Raw genomic sequence first — 20053 nt, forward strand, 5'->3', positions numbered from 1 at the left:
TTAGTGGTTCCATCACAAGTACTTGAATGTGGTATATTAGGTAGCATAGATACAATGCAATTGATCCTGCTGGAATCATGTTTCTCTAAGATCATTTCAATTGTCACCTATTTAGGAGTATGAAAGATTTGCCATACTTTTGTTAAAAGGTTATCTAGTTCCCAAAAATTAGCCTCAAAATTAAATTTCAACCCTCAAAGATGAATCTGTTGTATTATCATTGTCCTTGATATAATTACTTTGTCATCCTGGCTCTTCCTACCCATGTTTTTTAATGGAACCGATATTTATTTCCTCTTTAATTTTGAAGTATGTACAGTAATGAAATGGGGTCATCTTGAATTTACAGTAATGTGCCTTAGTGACATGATATATATATATATCTCTCTCTCTCTCTCTCTCTCTCTCTCTCTCTCTCTCTCTCTCTCTCTCTCTCTCTCTCTCTCTGTGGTATCCCAAACTGCTCAACACTGAGTACGCACTTGGCACAAACTACAGTACAGTACTTGGAGTTGGGTATGATCACAGTATGTAGCTCCCTCACATACTCTGAGATCGGTACATTGATAAGACCTGTTTTGAAGCCTATCCCCTCAAGTGTAGAAGTAACATTCGGTTGAAAGCACTGCATTCAGTACAAGAACAACAGTAGTTGACAAACAGTGTATTGATGTCTGTACCCAAAGGAACAACTTTCACTCTCCTGAAAGCTAGAGGGTACTCTTATAGGAAAGGAAGAGAAGGGCAAGACCTTACTCCTACTGGTAGCATGCATGCTTTTTCTTGTGAAAGCACAGATAGCTGGTGTGTAAGTACTTGTATCGTACACTGATACGTATCTAAGGGGAAGGAATATTCCTAGTAAGTATTCTCTCACCTCACGAAATTCCCTGGTGAATGAAGAATTATCAAGTTTCTTCCCTTACTAGAAGGCGAATGTGAGCTATCATTAGATCAGCGTAGCTTTCTAGAAAGGCACATGCAAACAGTATGTTCTTAATCTGGAGATTGCTTGCCAGCAGTAGAGTGCATTTGAGTGTAAAGAGGTGTGATATCTGGATCCAACGAGTGCACAGCAAGTGGGCGAGCACAAGAGTGGGGTAGTACTTGGGATCAGAAGATTGCGTGCCAAACTAGTAAGTGTCCTTGTGCGTGAATAGATAGGAGCGGGCAAGCATGTGAATGCTATAAGTTCGATGAATGAGTGTGAATAAATAGGTGAGTGCTCTCACTGGGGTGTGCAAGAGCATGTAAACGATATACAGTAAGTCTACTGAGTGCTAGTGCAAACACGTGAGGTGGCGCTCTGGTAGGGAGAGCTCTTGCAAGCATGTGAGGTGGAGCTCTGGTAGGGGAGGGCTCTCACAAGTAGGTGAGGTAATGCGAGATCGGAAACAGGCGAAATGTCACGCAGTCAATCGTGAGCAGGTGAGATGTCGAGCAATCAACTGCGAGCAAGTGAAATGGCGTTTCTGTAGATGTGCATGAATGCAAGCATATGAAGTGGTGCTCCTGTATTTGCAAGAAATTGTAAACAGGTGATATGGTGCTGCTTTAAGAGCACACAATCATGAATAGGTGAAGTGGCACAAATAGGAAAGCGCAGTCCTGAACAGAAAAGGTAACACTCCTGTAGTAGCATGCAATTCCAAACAGGTAAGATGGTGCTCCGTAAGACCGTGGGACCATTAACAGATGAGGTGGTGTTCTCTTAGGATCACATGAACACATACTGTAGTAGCATACTAATACATAGCAACATTCTGATGAGCACGCAAACAGATAAAATGTGCTATCTAAGAGTGCGCAATTTTAAACAGGCGAGATGGCGCTCCTACGGGAGCAGACAATTGCTTAAGGATGAGGTGACGCTCCAAAAGAACCAAGCGAGAACATAGTAGCATATTAATGCATTGTAGCGTGCTATTAGACGTGAACAAAGCTAGACACAATCTTGCAGTCTCTTTTCTCGTCCTCAGTGAAGGATTGAACTACACTGTTTCTACCATGAGGAGAGAAACAGTAGGAGTCACTTATATGTAATTCCTATTGATCAGTCTTAAAGGACTAATTGCCTAAAAGGTAGAAAAATAAGGGTGGAGTCCTTTTTTCTTCTGACCGGCAGTGTGCTCAAAATTTGATAAATGTTTGGCCCCACTGTTGGTGCTGAGAGATGAAGGAATACCTTTGTTTTCCTTTTATCGACAGTGTGCAATGACATTTTATTCCTATGTTATGATACCATCATAGTAAATTTTATATAGTAGCGAGGAAAAAACAGCAACAAGAATGCTATTAACATAAACAGTGTATATTAGTAGGTTACAAAGAAACTGTTGTCAGCTACAGTTATCACGAAGGCTGCAAAACATCTTGTCTTCCTTAAATTCCCTATTACACAAAGCCAACTGCTAACCATAAACAAGATGAAAAAAAAAAAAGTATAACAGCTAGTTGACAGTGCCAGGAGTACGTCTCCATTCTCCAGTGGCTGAGAACAAAGTGGCTACTCAATGCACTGGCTTGGGGGAGGGGCAGGGGTTCTCCGCCATCTGCCAATAATTTCCGACACTTCGTTATAAATTTTAACCGCCAAAGTTCCAGCCAAGCTGAAAAAATACTCCTGTTAAATTACAGAGGCTTGTATTCGTGTGGAAACAAAAAAAGATTAAAAAAAAAAAAATGTAGTTTTCTACATAAAACATCTATCAAGCCACTGCATACAAACTTGTTTTTCAGAAGCATACACTGCTGACAATAACACTCTCTTCACAAACAATTACAGTACATCAAAAGAAATCAAACTACATCAATAAAGCAATACAGTACTGTATATTAATACTGTATACAGTAGAGTATTTCAACATTTTATACCCAAGATCCCTTCAAAATTATTTCAATTACTCTTTCATCGAGTGATCAGCTATGCCTCTTATAAATGCAATAACAAGTAATATTTCCCTTGAGGCTTCCTCAATTTTATTTTGTTAAGGAAATTATATTTTGATTATAAAATAAATTTTTAAATATACTTACCCGGTGAATATATAATAGCTGACGTCTCCGACGGCTCGACAGATTCCAAAAACTCGCGAGCGATCGCCGTGAAGGTTGCGGGTGTGCCCACCAGCGCCGACTATCGGCCAGATACCGCATATACTTGTAAACATCTCCAGTTCTTCTCAGTCCCCTAGGTCTCTATCGGGGAGGAAGGGAGGGCCTTTAATTTATATATTCACCGGGTAAGTATATTAAAAAATTTATTTTATAATTAAAATATCATTTTTAAATATTAAACTTAGCCAGTGAATATATAATAGCTGATTCACACCCAAGGTGGTGGGTAGAGACCAGTATTAATACAATAAAGGCGTATATGCTCAAGAGTTTTTGACAATTATTCAAAAAACAGACTTAAGTATAGGTACCTGGTAAGGAAGCACTCTGATTATTACTCTGCCTCATTAGTCCGCTATCCTCATGAAGCCCAGCGATCCTCTTAGGATGCCGAAAGACTCCCAGGAGCTGCTATATCCAGGGTGAACACCCCTATAACAGGACCTCATCAATACCCTTAATCTGGGCGCTCTCAAGAAACAATATTTTGACCACCCGCCAAATCAAAAAGATTGCGAAAGACTTCTTAGTCTCCCGTACAACCCAAAATAAGATTAAAAATTTCAAGAGTAGATTAAAAGGATATTGGGATTAAGGGAATGTAGTGGTAGAGCCTTCACCCACTACTGCACTCGCTGCTACGAATGGTCCCAGTGTGTAGCAGTCCTCATAAAGAGTCTGGACATCTTTCAAGTAATATAAAGCGAAAACCGACTTGCCTCTCCAAAAGGTCGCGTCCATAATACTTTTAATGGGTCTATTTTGCTTAAACGCTACAGAAGTTGCTATCGCTCTAACTTCATGAGCCTTGACTTTAAGTAAATTATGATCCTTCTCACTTAATTGAGAGTGAGCCTTCCGAATCAAAAGTCTAATAAAATAAGACCACGCATTCTTAGACATATGCAAAGAGGGCTTTTTAACGGAGCTTGTTCCATTCTTGTGGGAGACGAAAAGGCCCGAAAAATCAGACACTGTATCTCCATTCCCAAATAAAGAATAGTCTGGGATGGGGTACTGTAAGTTACGACTTCTCTACGTTCACTATGAGACCTAGCTCCTTGGTTAGGTCTAATGTCCATTAGAGGCTCTCCAGACAGCGATATAATGACGACGCCCTGATTAGCCAGTCGTCAAAATAAAGGGAGGCTCTGAATCCTCAAAAAATGTAGAAAGCTTGCTACATTTTGCAAGGGCCTTGTAAAAACAAGAGGAGCAGGAATGAGGCCGAAGTACAGTGCTCGACATTGGTACATTACTTTCCCGTCCACAAACCTCAGATGTTGTTGAAAGTTTGGATGAATCGGGATGTGGAAGTATGCATCCTGAAGGTCGAGAGAGACCATCCAGTCGCCTTCCCTTACTGCTGCCAAGACAGATTTGGTAGTCTTCATCGTGAAGTTTGTCTTGACAATGAACACATTGAGCGCACTTACATCTTAAGTACTCCTGCAGTGAACGTGGCTGCCAGATCATTGGAGCCATCCCTGATAGCCTTGTTCCTGCAGTGAACGTGGCTGTCAGATCATTGGAGCCATCCCTGATAGCCTTGTTCATGCATGACATAATTGTACAGCAATACATTGACAGCTGGAGAGACCTTCTTACTTAAGGCTCCAAGGGACCAATCCAACAAATAAAAACTTCAAACGCTCGAAAAACTCCTAACAGGAGATGGTCTAGCTCTGAAGCCGACCATAAAATCTTGGAGTGTCTCATGGCCAGGCGACGGGGAGAGTCTATGAGGCTTGAGAAGTCTCCCTGGGCAGAGGCAGGAACTCCCAAGCCGAGAACTTCTCCCGTGTCATAAAAGACGCTCGCTCTAGAAGCCAGTTTAAAAGGGGGGAAAGCAAAGGCTGTCTCCCCCAAACTCCTCCTGGTGATCAACCAGTCGCCTAGCAAATGTAAAGCTCTCTTAGAAGAGCGAGAGAGCACTAGCTTAGAAAACGACGGCTTCGAAGTAGCTAGGCCTAGCGTAAACTCTGACGAAGGCGAACGAGGAGCAGCAGTTACAAAATGGTCCGGAAAAAGATCCTTAAAAATCAGCATGACTTTTTTAAAGTCCATAGAGGGCTGACCAGCTTTAGGCTCCTCTCCGTCTGACATAGTCCCCAAAGGAATATCAGTAGGAGGAGGATCAGCAACTTCCTCATCTGAAGGAACCTCGTCCGACAATTGCCGAGTCTCATGAAAAGGAGAGACCTGCCGCGGCGGCAACGCTTGACAGGCAATGTCAACAAGCAAAGGAGCAGCAGTAGCAGTAGAGGAAGCGACGTCACGCCGCTGCTGAAAGGACTGAAATCCTTGTGACTGACCAACAACAACAACTGAAGTTGATTGACGCTCGACGTCACGTCGGAACTGCCTTGACTGCATAGACTGAGCAGGCAAAACAACCTCCGACTGCGGTGATTGACGCTCAACGTCAAGTCGAGGCAACTGAGCCGGTCGGCGAACGTCAGGTCGGGGCTGCGGCGGCAGCGGCTGAACGTCAACACGAGACTGCGGCAGCGGCTGAATGTCAACACGAGACTGCGGCAGCGGCTGAACGTCAACACGATACTGCGGCAGCGGCTGAACGTCAACACGAGACTGCGGCAGCGGCTGAAAGTCAACACGAGACTGCAGCGAGGGAGGATCCATGTCACGTGACTGACGTGAAAAACTACTGACATCACGTTTCAAAGTACAAGAAACGTCAGCACTAACGTCAAACGGACGAGTAAATGCTCGTTTGGGCGGCTGACGGCTAGAGTCTCGTTTAGCGTAACGGCGACTCGAAAGCTAAGGTTCATCGTGAACCTGCTCAACGTCATACTTCTCCATAAGGGAGGCAAGCTTAGTCTGCATGTCCTGCAGGACAACCCATTTAGGATCATCGGGAGTCGGAACGGGCCGAGGCGACGGTAACGTCTGTGTTGGCAAAACATTGCCTTTACCGCGACCCTCGGACCCCGTGTTACGCTTGCGTTTAATAGGTGAACAGTCTTCCGACTACTGCAAAGGGTCAGAGCTGTCCCAATGGCTACAGCCAGGATGCTGGACCTGTCCTGAAGGGACTGACTTTCGCTTAAAGGGTCTAGAAACCTTGCGCCAAGGTTTCTTTTGCGAAAAGTCTTCGGATGACGAGGAGAACACAGTCTCACCCGTCTTATGGTAAGGGCGATCTTGACGAGAAACGTCCGATACCAAAGAGGGAACGTCTGTACGTTGGTTAAAGCCTCTCGTCCCCTTAAGTCCTACGACATTACTTCTCCCTGGTGCAGGGGAGCCTGAAAGAGGTCTCGGACTAGGGGAGCGACAAGCACGAACAAACGAACCCTCCGCAACACAGAACATGTTTTTTGCACTTACTTCACTGATATCATATTTTTCAATAATTTCACATAAGGCATGAATAAATCTGATATCTACCTGAAGCACGCAATTCTCCCTTACATCAAAAGGTTATAATTGCGAAATGAGTCGTATAATGTAAGCACATTAGTACAAAATGAAACACACATGAAAAAATCAATAAACTTATACATACATATCGAATAAAACGGAAATATATAAAGTTAAAAAGGATCAGTGACTGGGGAGGAGACTAAACACTAGTTCACTAAAGACTATGTTTTCAATCTCTCACCGTACAGTGCCTTGGGACGAGAATAAAAACTAAAAACGTTTTATCCTCTCTTCCCGTACAGAGACTTGGGACGAGAGTAAAAAAACTGAATCGAGAACAACGTTACTCGCTCCCAAACTCCTCGTACAGAGACTTGGGACGAGAATAAAGATCGGATCGTTCTCTCTTTCTCTCTCTCTCTCTCTCTCTTGTCACACACAAGAGAATTGCCCACTCACCCTTCGTCAATAAACAGGTTATTTGACCAAAGGAAAAAACTGAAAGGACTAAGAAATTGAAAATTAACAAGTTCCTTTAAATTAGTATCTAAAATACTTCAGTTTGAAAGAAGAATGAACAAAACGTCAAAATCGATTTACTCTTTCTGCAAAGTGAAACCGTGATTCTCTCTTTCTCTATCGTAACGATATAGCGCAAACTGCGTAGCATAAATAAACCAAACGTTAGTTCATCTTTGAAAAAAAAAACAGCACGAAGACTATTCAAAGAATATATTTCTTAAAATATTTTCTAAAAAATATTCATTTCATAACTCTTACAGAGCAATTGATTTAAACTTAACAAAAATAAAAGTTGAATGGGCTCAACGTTGTTTAACTTCGGTTTCAAAGTTAGGACCGCCTACATCTCGGACTAGGGGAGGAATAGGTAAAGGCCGCATATAAACAAAACATAAAATTTAACTTGATGTTTAGTATAAATGGAAAGCTAATCGAAGAGGCCTAATAAAGGCGGGTGAGATATAAAATATATAGAGGAAAAACTATAAATATCAACAATAATTTATAACGTGATAAAATAATTACTAAAAGCCTTAAACACACTTCCGTACACTGAGGGAAGGGTCGGCCATCTTTACTCTATGGAAAAACCAGAGATAAAAAAAAAAAAGCAAGGGCAAAACACTTTTCCTCTCCTTTCAAAAGCATTTCTTTTGAAGATAGTATTGAATAATCCAACACGGCGAAAGCAATAAAACCAAAACCAAGTACTTCACCAATTTGGTAGAAAACTCGAGGTCATAAAGCGAGTGGAACCAACTTGTCGACAAGACCGACAGAGAAGAACTGGAGATGTTTACAAGTATATGCGGTATCTGGCCGATAGTCGGCGCTGGTGGGCACACCCGCAACCTTCACGGCGATCGCTCGCGAGTTTTTGGAATCTGTCGAGCCGTCGGAGACGTCAGCTATTATATATTCACCGGCTAAGTTTAATATTTAAAATTGATTTATAACAGTGTAATATTGCAATTACTTATATTTTTAGTTAGTAACATGCTTGTTATCTGAGAAAAATCAAGCCTAGCTGTTTTTTTTTGGTAAGAAATAGCATCTGTGACAGCAATGTAAGACTTTCAATAAAGTATAACAGCAGGAAAAAACATAATGATATTGCAACTAAAGAAATTCCTCATAAAATGTAAAACAGAAAATACCAAAATTTATAATTTCAATGAAAGAAGTTAATCTAATCAACTTTTAATATCTCTCTAAATACTTTAAATTATTTACAGTAATAAAACTAAAGTACTATACTATAATTAACTTCACTTTACAACTGATCTCTTAGGGTAAAACAAATGGTTTCATTAATTCATAAATATATTCCTTCTTACAGCACGTCATTGCTGAATAGGTTAAAGTATGGAATTTCAAGAGTTTCAAATTCCCATATCTCCTTTTATCATCCACTATGGACTACAGATGAATTACATTTCTTGATAACAGCATTCCAGATACAAAGCCCTCAATTGTACCTGGTAATAAACTATTAATTGACCCCAATAATCCATTTGTAATATTTGCAAAAATATATGCATTTAAAATTACTCAGAACACAGTTTCACTCTTTTAAGCCAATTATACATAAAGCCATTCAGAGCTTCCAAGCAAGGAGTTAAAAATAAAGTGGGCAAGTATGCTTTTGCCAACTTGATGACAGAGACTGCTTTCCATCATATGTAAAGTATTTTTAGAAACCTACACCTCATTAAATGAAATGGGTGTAAACTTATGCTTTTAATCTGAAAATTAAAGATTGTTACAGTATGCCCAATTGCATATATACAGCTAAATGTTAGCTAATGTATTAGTAATGCCTGATTATCACAAAATAATACCAGATAAGAAAATTATCTAAAGCACCGACAAATAAAAGACAATGATAGATTCTATACAAAAGTGGAAGAAAAACTTCCAGCCATCTGTAAACATATGATAAAAAGAACATATGACAGACAGAAACTACTGTATTTACTGTAAATATAAAAAAAGGGGTTTTGGTAGTATTCACCTAGTAAAACAAAAAACCATTAATCCCAAAGGTGTTTAACACAATGGCCTGATGACTCAATGAAAAATGTTATTTTGATTATAAAATAAATTTTTGAATATACTTACCCGGTGAATATATAGCTGCAACTCTGTTGCTCGACAGACAACTCTACGGAAAAACTCGCCAGCGATCGCTACACAGGTTGCGGGTGTGCCCAACAGCGCCATCTGTCGACCAGATACCCAGCTCTCATGTAAACAAAGACTCAATTTTCTCCTCGTCCCACTGCGTCTCTATTGGGGAGGAAGGGAGGGTCCTTTAATTTATATTCACCGGGTAAGTATATTCAAAAATTTATTTTATAATCAAAATAACATTTTTCAATATTTAACTTAGCCGGTGAATATATAGCTGATTCACACCCAGGATGGTGGGTAGAGACCAGTAATATATGTTTACACTTTTATGAGCTAAGAGTTTTTTATTTCATTTTAGAAGTTATCAAAATAACAAAAACAAAATAAATAGGTACCTGGTAAGGAAGTCGACTTGAACAATTACTCTGCCTTTTAAGTACGTCTTCCTTACGGAGCCTCGCGATCCTCTTAGGATGCTGATCGACCCCTATGATCTGAAGTATCAAGGGTTGCAACCCATACCACAGGACCTCATCAAACCCCTAATCTAGGCGCTCTCAAGAAATGACTTTGACCACCCGCCAAATCAACCAGGATGCGAAAGGCTTCTTAGCCTTCCGGACAACCCATAAAAAAACAACACTTCAAGAGACAGATTAAAAGGATAAGGAATTAGGGAATTGTAGTGGTTGAGCCCTCACCCACTACTGCACTCGCTGCTACGAATGGTCCCAGTGTGTAGCAGTTCTTGTAAAGAGACTGGACATCTTTCAAGTAAAATGACGCGAACACTGACTTGCTTCTCCAATAGGTTGCGTCCATTATACTTTGCAGAGATATATTTTGCTTAAAGGCCACGGAAGTTGTTACAGCTCTAACTTCGTGCGTCTTCACCTTAAGCAAAGTTCGGTCTTCCTCACTCAGATGTGAATGAGCTTCTCGTATTAACAATCTGATAAAGTCTGACCAAGCATTCTTTGACATAGGCAAGGATGGTTTCTTAACTGAACACCATAAAGCTTCAGATTGGCCTCGTAAAGGTTTAGTACGCTTTAAATAGAACTTAAGAGCTCTAACAGGGCATAAGACTCTTTCTAGTTCATTGCCTACGATCTCCGATAAGCTGGGGATATCGAAAGATTTAGGCCAAGGCCGAGAAGGCAGCTCATTTTTGGCTAGAAAACCAAGTTGCAGCGAACAAGTGGCTTTTTCTGACGAAAATCCGATGTTCTTGCTGAAGGCATGAATCTCACTGACTCTTTTAGCCGAGGCTAAGCATACCAGGAAAAGAGTCTTAAGAGTGAGATCTTTCAGGGAGGCTGATTGTAACGGCTCCAACCTGTCTGACATGAAGAATCTTAGTACCACGTCTAAATTCCATCCAGGGGTAGCCAAACGACGCTCCTTGGTGGTCTCAAAAGACTTAAGGAGGTCTTGCAGATCTTTATGTTTGGAAAGATCTAAGCCTCTATGCCGGAAGACCAATGCCAACATGCTTCTGTAGCCCTTGATAGTGGGAGCTGAAAGGGATCGTCCTTTTCTCAGGTATAAGAGAAAAACAGTTATTTGAGCTACAAAGGTACTGGTCGAGGATACAGAAACTGACTTGCACCAGTCTCGGAAGACTTCCCACTTCGATTGGTAGACTCTAATGGAAGACGCTCTCCTTGCTCTAGCAATCGCACTGGCTGCTTCCTTCGAAAAGCCTCTAGCTCTCGAGAGTCTTTCGATAGTCTGAAGGCAGTCAGACGAAGAGCGTGGAGGCTTTGGAGTACCTTCTTTACGTGTGGCTGACGTAGAAGGTCTACCCTTAGAGGAAGACTACTGGGAACGTCTACTAACCATCGCAGTATCTCGGTGAACCATTCTCTCGCGGGCCAGAGGGAAGCAACTAACGTCAACCTTGTCCCTTCGTGAGAGGCGAACTTCTGCAGTACCTTGTTGACAATCTTGAACGGTGGGAATGCGTAGAGATCCAGATGTGACCAATCTAGGAGGAAAGCATCTATATGTATTGCTGCTGGGTCCGGGACTGGAGAGCAATAGATTGGAAGCCTCTTGGTCAGCGAGGTTGCAAAGAGATCTATGGATGGTTTACCCTAAGTGGCCCAAAGTCTCTTGCACACATCCTTGTGGAGGGTCCATTCGGTTGGAATTACTTGCCCTTTCCGACTGAGACAATCTGCTATGACGTTCAAGTCGCCTTGGATGAACCTCGTTACTAGGAAGATGTCTTGACCTTTTGACCAGATGAGCAGGTCCCTTGCGATCTCGTACAACGTCAGTGAGTGGGTACCTCCTTGTTTGGAGATGTACGCCAAGGCCGTGGTGTTGTCCGAGTTAACTTCCACCACTTTGCCTCGAAGGAGAGACTTGAAGCTTTTCAAGGCCAGATGTACTGCCAACAGCTCCTTGCTGTTGATATGCATGCTCCTCTGACTCGAGTTCCAAAGTCCTGAGCATTCCCGACCGTCTAGTGTCGCGCCCCAGCCCACGTCCGATGCGTCCGAGAAGAGAACGTGGTTGGGAGTCTGAACAGCCAGGGGAAGACCCTCTCTTAGGTTGATATTGTCCTTCCACCAAGTCAGACAAGACTTTATCTTTTCGGAAACCGGGAGCGAGACCGCTTCTAGCGTCTTGTCCTTTTTCCAGTGAAAAGCTAGATGGTATGAAGAGGACGGAGGAGTAGTCTTCCTAGTGACACAAATTGTTCCACGGATGACAGCGTCCCTACCAGACTCATCCACAGCCTGACTGAGCAGCGTTCCTTCTTCAGCATCTTCTGGATGGATAGCAGGGCTTGATCTATTCTGGGGGCTGATCGTCTTGTTGTTCAGCAACGTCCTCATCAGAGGGTTCCTCATCCGAAAACTGATGAGGAAACGGCAACGTCTGGCTCACTGAGTCCGGTCGCATGCGTGACGGAGCCGGACGCAACATCATGGAACTGCTGCACAGTCTGTGAACTGTCAACAACCATGGGTGCGCGAGGAAGCACAGCGTCAACCCGAGACTGTCTAGACCGTCTGGGTTGTGCAGTCAACACCCTACCGGGTTGCTGAGGTTGACGCACTGCGTCAAAACAAGTCACCTCTGCTGCTTGTTGAACGTCCTGAACGTCAACAACCACCTCCGAGCGTCGCTTAACGACAACGTGCGGCTGGCAACCCACACTGGGTCGCATCGGTGGAGGAACCACCTCAACTGGCAGACGCGAGTAGGTTACCTCAGCGTCAACAGGGCGCACAACCGACCGGTTGGAAGGTTGTTGGCCAGAAGGTTCGGTAGCAACCTTCTCCGCATTAAAGTCCTCTATCAAGAACGCAAGCTTGGACTGCATGTCTTGCAGCAAAGCCCATTTAGGGTCTACGGGAGCAGGTGCGGCCACAGACGGGGTTAGCAACTGAGGCGGTACCGCTTTCCATCCCTGAAAGCCTTGTTTATGCATGACATAATTGTACAGCAAAACTTCAAAGGCTCGAAAACAGCTGTGAAGTTGACCTGTAAAAAACTTGGAGCGTCTCCTGGCCAGGCGCCAGGGAGTCTACGAGATTTGAGAAGTCTATCTGGGCAGAGGCATGAACTCCCAAGCCGAGAACTTCTCTCGTGTCATATCAGACTCTCGCTCTATAAGCCAGTTTAAAAGAAGGGAAAGCAAAGGCTGTATCCCCCAAACTCCTCCTGGTGAAAAACCAGTCGCCTAGCCAACGTAAAGCTCTCTAGGAGAGCGAGAGAGCACTAGCTTAAAAACAACGGCTTCGAAGTAGCTAGGCCTAGTGTAAGCTCTGACGTTAAGGCGAACGAGGAGCAGCAGTTACAAAAAGATCCGGACAAAGATCCTTAAAAAAAATCATCATGATTTAATTAAAGTCCATAGGGGGCTAAGCAGATTTAGGCTCCTCTCCATCTGACAGAGTCCTCAAGGGAATATCAGTAGGAGGGGGAACAGCAACTTCCTCATCTACAGGAACCTTGTCCGATAAAAGCTGAGTCTCAAGCAAGGGAGAGACCTACCGTGGTGGCAATGCTTTACAAGCAGAGTCCACACTCACTGGTGCATTAGTAGCGGACCAGAACGCAACGTCATGTAACTGCTTGACAGTCTGTGAACTGTCAACAACTGAACTGTCAACCACAACAGGTGCGTGAGGACGCACAGCATCCACTCGAGACTGCTTTGACTGCCTAGACTGAGCAGTCAAAACAACTCTAGAATGTGGAGGTTGACGCACAGCGTCAAAACAAGTCAACTCCGATTGTTAGTGAACGTCTTGAACGTCAACAGGAGCATCAGCAAGTGGCCTAACGTCCAAATGCGGCTGAAAAACCACACGAGACCGCATCGAGTGTGGTTCTAAACAACCTGACTGACGTGACTTAGCTACGCCAACGTCAACAGTAAGCACAAAGGAACGTTAGGTTGGCTGAAAGCCAGGATATCGATGAGATAAACGGCTAGACTCAACGGACTAATCGGCAGAATAGTCTTCCATAAGGGAGGCAAGCATATACTGCATGTCTAGCCATACAACCCATTAAGGATCAACGGAAATGGTTGTGGTAAGAGACGAGGGTAACGTCTGTGACCACAACACTTTGCCAACAAAAAAGACTCTCGGAGTCTGTGTTACGCTTTTGTTAGGCGGCGAGCAGTTATCCGATGACTGCATAGGGTCAGAGCTGTCCTAATGGCTGTAACCAGGACGCTGGACCTGTCCTGAAAGGACTGACTTTCGCTTAAGGGCTTCGAAACCTTGTGACAGGTTTCTTATGCGAAAAGCCTTCGGATGACGAGGAGAAACAACGTCTCTCTCGTCTTATGGTAGGGGAGATCTTGGTAAGATACACCCGATACCATAGAGGGAAAACGTCTGTTCGTTGATCAAGGGCTCTCGAACCCATAATTCGTTTGACATTACTTCTCCCCTGGGCTTGGGAGCTTGCAAGAGGTCCCGGACTAGGTGAACGACAGGCACGAACAGACGAACCCTCGGACGCAACACTAACACTTTGCGCATATCACTTTATCACTTCGATTTTCTGTTTTGCACTTATTTCACTGAAATCGAAACTTTTACTGATTTCTACCTGAAACACGCAATTCTACCCTTCATTAAAAGGTAGTAATTGCGAAATCAGTCGTATAATGCAAGCTCATTAATACCAGCAAAAAACAGAAAACATATTTTAAGATAAAAAAAAAATCAGTGGCTGGGAAAGAGACTAAACACTAGTTCCTATAAACTACGTTTTCAATCTCTCACCGCACATAGCCTGGGGACGAGAATAAAAAACTAAAAACGTTTTATCCTTCCTCCCCGTACAGAGACTAGGGACGAGAGTAACTCGAGAACAACGTTACCCGCTGAACGGAACGTTTTCTCTCCTCTCTCTCCCTCCGTCTCTATCTCTCTCTCTCTTTCTCTCTTGATTTCGCACCTAAGAGAAGAGCCCAATTATATTTCGTCAAAAAAACATGTTATTTGACTAAAGGAAAAAACTGAAAGGTTTTTCAATTAAAAAGTTCCTTTAAAATAGAATTTAAAACATTTAAGCTAAGAAAGAATGAACAAAACGTCAGAATCGATTTACTCTTACTGCAAAGTGAAACCGTGATACACTCTCTCTCTATCGTAACGATAGAGCGCATGTTGAACGTCCTGAACGTCAACAACTGCGTAGCATAAATAAACTAAACGTTAGTTCATCTTTGAAAACAGTACGAAGACTATCAAAGAAATTCTTTCATAAAATATTACATTTAAAAAGTTTTAAATCCTTAGCTCTTTAAAAGCTAATTACGATATAAAGGGCTCAACATTGATTAACTTAGGTTTCCAAGTTAGGACCGCCTACTCTCAGGAAAGGTCGCATATAAACAAAACATTAAAATTTATTTTTATATGTTTATAATAAATGGAAAGTTAATCGAAGAGGCCTAATAAAGGCGGAGAGATATAAAATATATAGAGGAAAATCTATAAATTTATAACGTGATAAGATAATTACTAAAAGCCTAAACACACTTCCGTCTAAGGGAAGGGTCGGCCATTTAAAAGTGAAAGAAAGTCCATACTCTCTTTGTCACCATAATTAAATCTATCCAAAACGAGTTCAAGATTTAAGATGAAGATAAAACACCTGCATTGCGAAAGCTCAAAACTAGAATATAGTACTTCACCAATTAGATGTGAAAAACTCCAGTTTAGCAACAGCGAGTAAAGTACGTCTTGTCGACACCTCGACAGAGAGAAAATTGAGTCTTTGTTTACATGAGAGCTGGGTATCTGGTCGACAGATGGCGCTGTTGGGCACACCCGCAACCTGTGTAGCGATCGCTGGCAAGTTTTTCCGTAGAGTTGTCTGTCGAGCAACAGAGTTGCAGCTATATATTCACCGGCTAAGTTAAATATTGAAAAACAAATTTTATTCAACGAGAATTAAATCATTTTATGGTATTTTAAAGGATGCATGCTTGCATTTAAGTCAACTGCCAGAAGGAACTTTATACTGTATCTGCATGCAGTGCAATAATTGAGAGCAGTAGCAGCAGTTAACAACTGCAATTCTGGAACAAAAAGCAAGCAGAAGCACATCCAAAACAACTTGAAAATTGTGCATCACTACTAACCTAACTGCTTTGCCCCTCAATAACCTGCAAAAGGATATGGTGAGGTGTGGGTTAACAGACAAGCATTGTGGCATGAGTGTGTATAAAGTAAAGCATGATAACTAAAAAATAAACTCCATAAGGAAAAATCATATTGCACTTATATTTTTCTATTAACTTGCAATCATCATACATATATAGCTGCTTGCATTATAATATAAACTTTCATTATCATGCCTTGAATTTTTTCATCTAATAAAATATTATCAAATGTTGAACTTTAGTTCTTTAACTACCACAGCATTTAATCAAAATGCATAAAAGGCAACATTTTCATCACAAAAGCTGACTGAAATAAATTTCTTATAACTCTATGTAAAGTAAATTATTTAGATAATCTGATACCAACTATTGTTTATCACTACACATTAAAAACAGCCCATCAAAACATGAAAAACAACTGGTCATTGCTAAAATAATTATGAGAAACAGCTACAAAAATAAAAATAAGTACACAGAGTGGATAGTATAAAATTAAATTTGAGGCTCCAATAAAATATGTCTTCAACAGAACCACAGCACTTTACTTCTAAGGTAAGGAGTAACTGCAAGGCAAATCTTTATTCTATACATTATTAAGAACTTGCTTTACATATTTAAAAATTAGTTCCTCTCAGATAAAAAGTACATTTCAGCACATAAATAGAAAGAGGATTGGTACCCTTCAGTAATAACTTTCTGAACATTTAACACACACAAGCATTCTAAAAATAATAAAAGATATATCTGATTGAGCTAAAACTAACTGACACTAGAAAAACTAGGCAAATACCCAAACTTGAAAACGGTTGGAGCAAACGACAGACTATGTTCATACTTCATGATCGACTAGGATACTGCAAGCATACTCAAACCATGCAATGCTATATAATCGGCAGTAGTATACTCGAGGGAAAAATTAAATTAGAAAAAAAAAAAATGTTTTCATTATCAACTGATGTTCAAATTGCTTCTCTCCCAAAGCCTTGATTTATATCAACTTATACCCTACATCTAAAATTTCCTGTTTTCTTTTCTTTCAATAGGCTTAGTCCTCTAGCATAGTGCAATACTGTGTTGAGATAATCTGGCAATTAATGGCAACAACCTTGGCTTGAGTATGTCGTGTACTTTTTGTCTTTTCAGTCTCAAAGTCAAAACTAAATTTCTATCCTCTTGACATCACTTGTCATTGGGGAGGAGGGAGGCATACTGTATATATGAACATGAGATGAGTACTGTATAAAAAAAATATACTAAAATTATGGTTATATACATAAAATTCCCTTTAAGTTTGCATTGATGATTCCCACACTCTGATGGAGGTGGATTAGTGAAGGCAAGAGACACGAACAGTAAAGCTTCTAACTAATTAACTTATCATGTACCTGAGACTTACCTCGTGGCATAGTACCACGGTAATTAACCATCACAAAAAGTGTTATATCTAGAGCCTCTAGATTATCAACCAAAAAGCTCCTATGATAAAGCTATACACTTTTATAAAGTACCCAACACTGGGAATTATCACAAAGGAAAAAACTACTCCTATATTAAATTTACACTATTAACAGAAGATTATCTATTAAAACTAAATCCGACACAGACACTACAGCACCCTAAGTCCACCAACCCTGATAAGAAAACCAATTTTCTCTATGGTAATGTTTAGCAATAACAGACTTGGTACACCATTGAGTTGCCTTTAAGACTTTAAAAAGAAAGATTCCATCAGTAAATAAAAAGTGTAGCTGCACTTCTATCATGAATTCTAACCTTCAATAAGCTTTCATCTGACTTGGATACACTTCTCTGTTAACCGCTGTGATTAAAATTTTAACAAGAAATCATACAGCATTTTTGGAAAAATAATATTATCATCCTAACTGAACCAAACCAATCAGGAATCCATCCCTTAATCTATTTAGTCTTGTCCAAATAACACTTCACCTCTCCCATAGGACAAAGAAATCTGTTCTCTGACACATCACCAACTTTCTTGTCCAAAGAGGGATGATCGAAAATTGAGGCAAAGCCTTCGCCTTATACAGTAATCCTTCTTATCTTGGAATGTGAGTATAAGAGATGAAATCATCTTATTTTCTCCCAAACCTTTGTTATCTTCAAGAAGATTGTATTCCTCTAAAGCTTACAAAAAAAAAAAGTCCTATCCGTGAGGTCTTTCACAGAAATATCTTTAAAAGGTTCAAAACGAGATGCTTTAAAATATTGTAATACTAGTATAGTATTACAACATTTTAAAGCATCTCATTTTGAACCCGAGGTAGATGCTTGCGTATGGTATTCTGCAAAGATCCATAGCCTTTAATATCTGAAATGATTAGTTTCCTTTTATAAAAAACAAATGGTGCTACTATTGTATGCAATCTACTCAAATGTTTCTACTATAGTGCATGATCTGTTTAAGAAAATTAATTACGGCCATGGTTTAGCTTAATTTGCAGGTACTGTAATGTAAATGTAAATCACAAAATATGGTGTTATGTTACGGATTAAATTTGGGATGAATGGATGGATTATGGGATTTAGGACAAAGCCTAAGCCTGGGGACCTGTAAAGGTGTTTCAGTACATCTTGGGGAATTTATGTAATCTGCTGGCAAATATTTTTTCAAGGACACACTGTACAATACCTTAATATATAATCAAACTTCTTATTCTTATGGAAATCATGCATGTATATGCCTTTAGTCCTAGTACAGTTTATAGTGCGAGTCTTTATTTCTCTTTATCTTACTTCTAATATGTAACTATATAATATTCTTACGTTCCTCCACAAGAGTATAAAACTAAAAGATCCCAGTTATAATTTCCTGGAGATAGAGCAAAATGCATTCAGTACAGTAACAAAAAAACACGAAATTGTAAGCTAGTGTAATTTAGTGTAGGCCTAAAAGTTGTACATTCCACTTCATTCCAAATCATAAAAAAAGCATAAGTAAAAAATATAAAATTCTTCGGTCAAGTTATAATGTACGATGTAAATTCTGAAATACAAAATCCACAAAGTTTTAATAAGTTCATATAGCCCATTTGAACAACAACAAGGTTAAAACACTAACAAAAATGCAAACAATAAAACCATACCTATTAAAAATAAATTAATAGTGCTACTAGTGTAAAAAGCAAGAGTCACAACATCTTGACAATGATATAAAACAAGAATGAGTCATGGGTGTCCACTTACTTTGTAGGTAGCTTATAGATGTAACCGTGTCCCATGTCATTCCATACTAATACACGATCTGCAGAAAGGAAGTCTCCTCCCATCCACCTTTCCCCGGGTGGAACTAAAACTCGGCACAATTGTGAAAAGTCTCCAGCATCATATATCTACATTAAGAAAAAATATTATCCATCAAAGATTCAATAAACTACTAAGAAAGTAACTAAACAAATAAATATCTACAGTAGGGTTTATTATTATTATTATTATCATTATTATTATTAGGAAATTAAATTATACATATAATAAAGTTAATAAAAACAATAGATATTTCAGAACATCCCTAGCCATAATTACAGTACAGTATAGGATTAAGCCTAAATGCATCTTCAAAAACTGTAAAAGACCACCTTTAAATCATGACTAGCAAAAGCACAGTCAGTTCTCCAATGAGCCGCTATCAGGACTTTATAATGACATTTTAACAAACTTAAGAGATGTGGCTAACACTCTGATATCATATTCCTTGACTTTCAATACATGTAAGAAGACTTATCTAAGGTGGCATGACCTTGAAATATGAGCAAAAGAACATTACATTTTTTGACATCGCTCTACTAGGAAAACACTCTCCCAAAATAATTTTTTTACTGCATTCCTAATATCAAAAACTCTATCAAATATACCTTACTCTTATTGGGAATAAAACCCATTCTACAGAATACCAGTCCATTGTATCAGCCAAATATGGATGGGTATAACTCCTAGGAAGACTTCTTAATTTAACAAAAACTTTTGCTCTGAATACTGTACAATATTCTAATTCTATCTATTTAGATTGACTACAAGGAGATTTTTAATAAGGAAGTTCTTAAATACCTGTGCTATAACATCTTCAGTGGATAAGTCCAATCTGGTGAGTTTCAAAGCCAAATCTAACACAGACCTGTAACTCTTTATAGCAGATATTGACAATTTCTTATCATAGCAACTGAAATATTTTCTTATTTCTTCTTTACCAAAAAATTTTGGCCTCACCCATAAATACTGGATTCC

At 40.2% G+C, this 20053-nt stretch overlaps 1 protein-coding gene across 5 annotated transcripts in view; it reads right to left on the reverse strand.

Annotated features, from left to right (window-relative positions):
• The window catches only part of Rbcn-3B (WD repeat-containing protein Rbcn-3B), a 307575-nt gene that overhangs the window by 239398 nt on the left and 48124 nt on the right, over positions 1 to 20053 (reverse strand). For 4 of the 5 annotated variants that reach the window (XM_068378884.1, XM_068378883.1, XM_068378882.1 and 1 more), the window contains exons 7-8: positions 19019 to 19164; positions 15794 to 15817 (exon numbers count right to left, since the gene is read on the reverse strand). In XM_068378884.1, coding sequence (XP_068234985.1) covers positions 15794 to 15817; positions 19019 to 19164 — 170 coding nt within the window. The remainder of the gene's footprint in view (positions 1 to 15793; positions 15818 to 19018; positions 19165 to 20053) is intronic. The other variant, XM_068378881.1, reaches the window with a different exon arrangement.

This window comes from Palaemon carinicauda, chromosome 8 (assembly GCF_036898095.1).
Source record: "Palaemon carinicauda isolate YSFRI2023 chromosome 8, ASM3689809v2, whole genome shotgun sequence".
Taxonomy (NCBI): domain Eukaryota; kingdom Metazoa; phylum Arthropoda; class Malacostraca; order Decapoda; family Palaemonidae; genus Palaemon; species Palaemon carinicauda.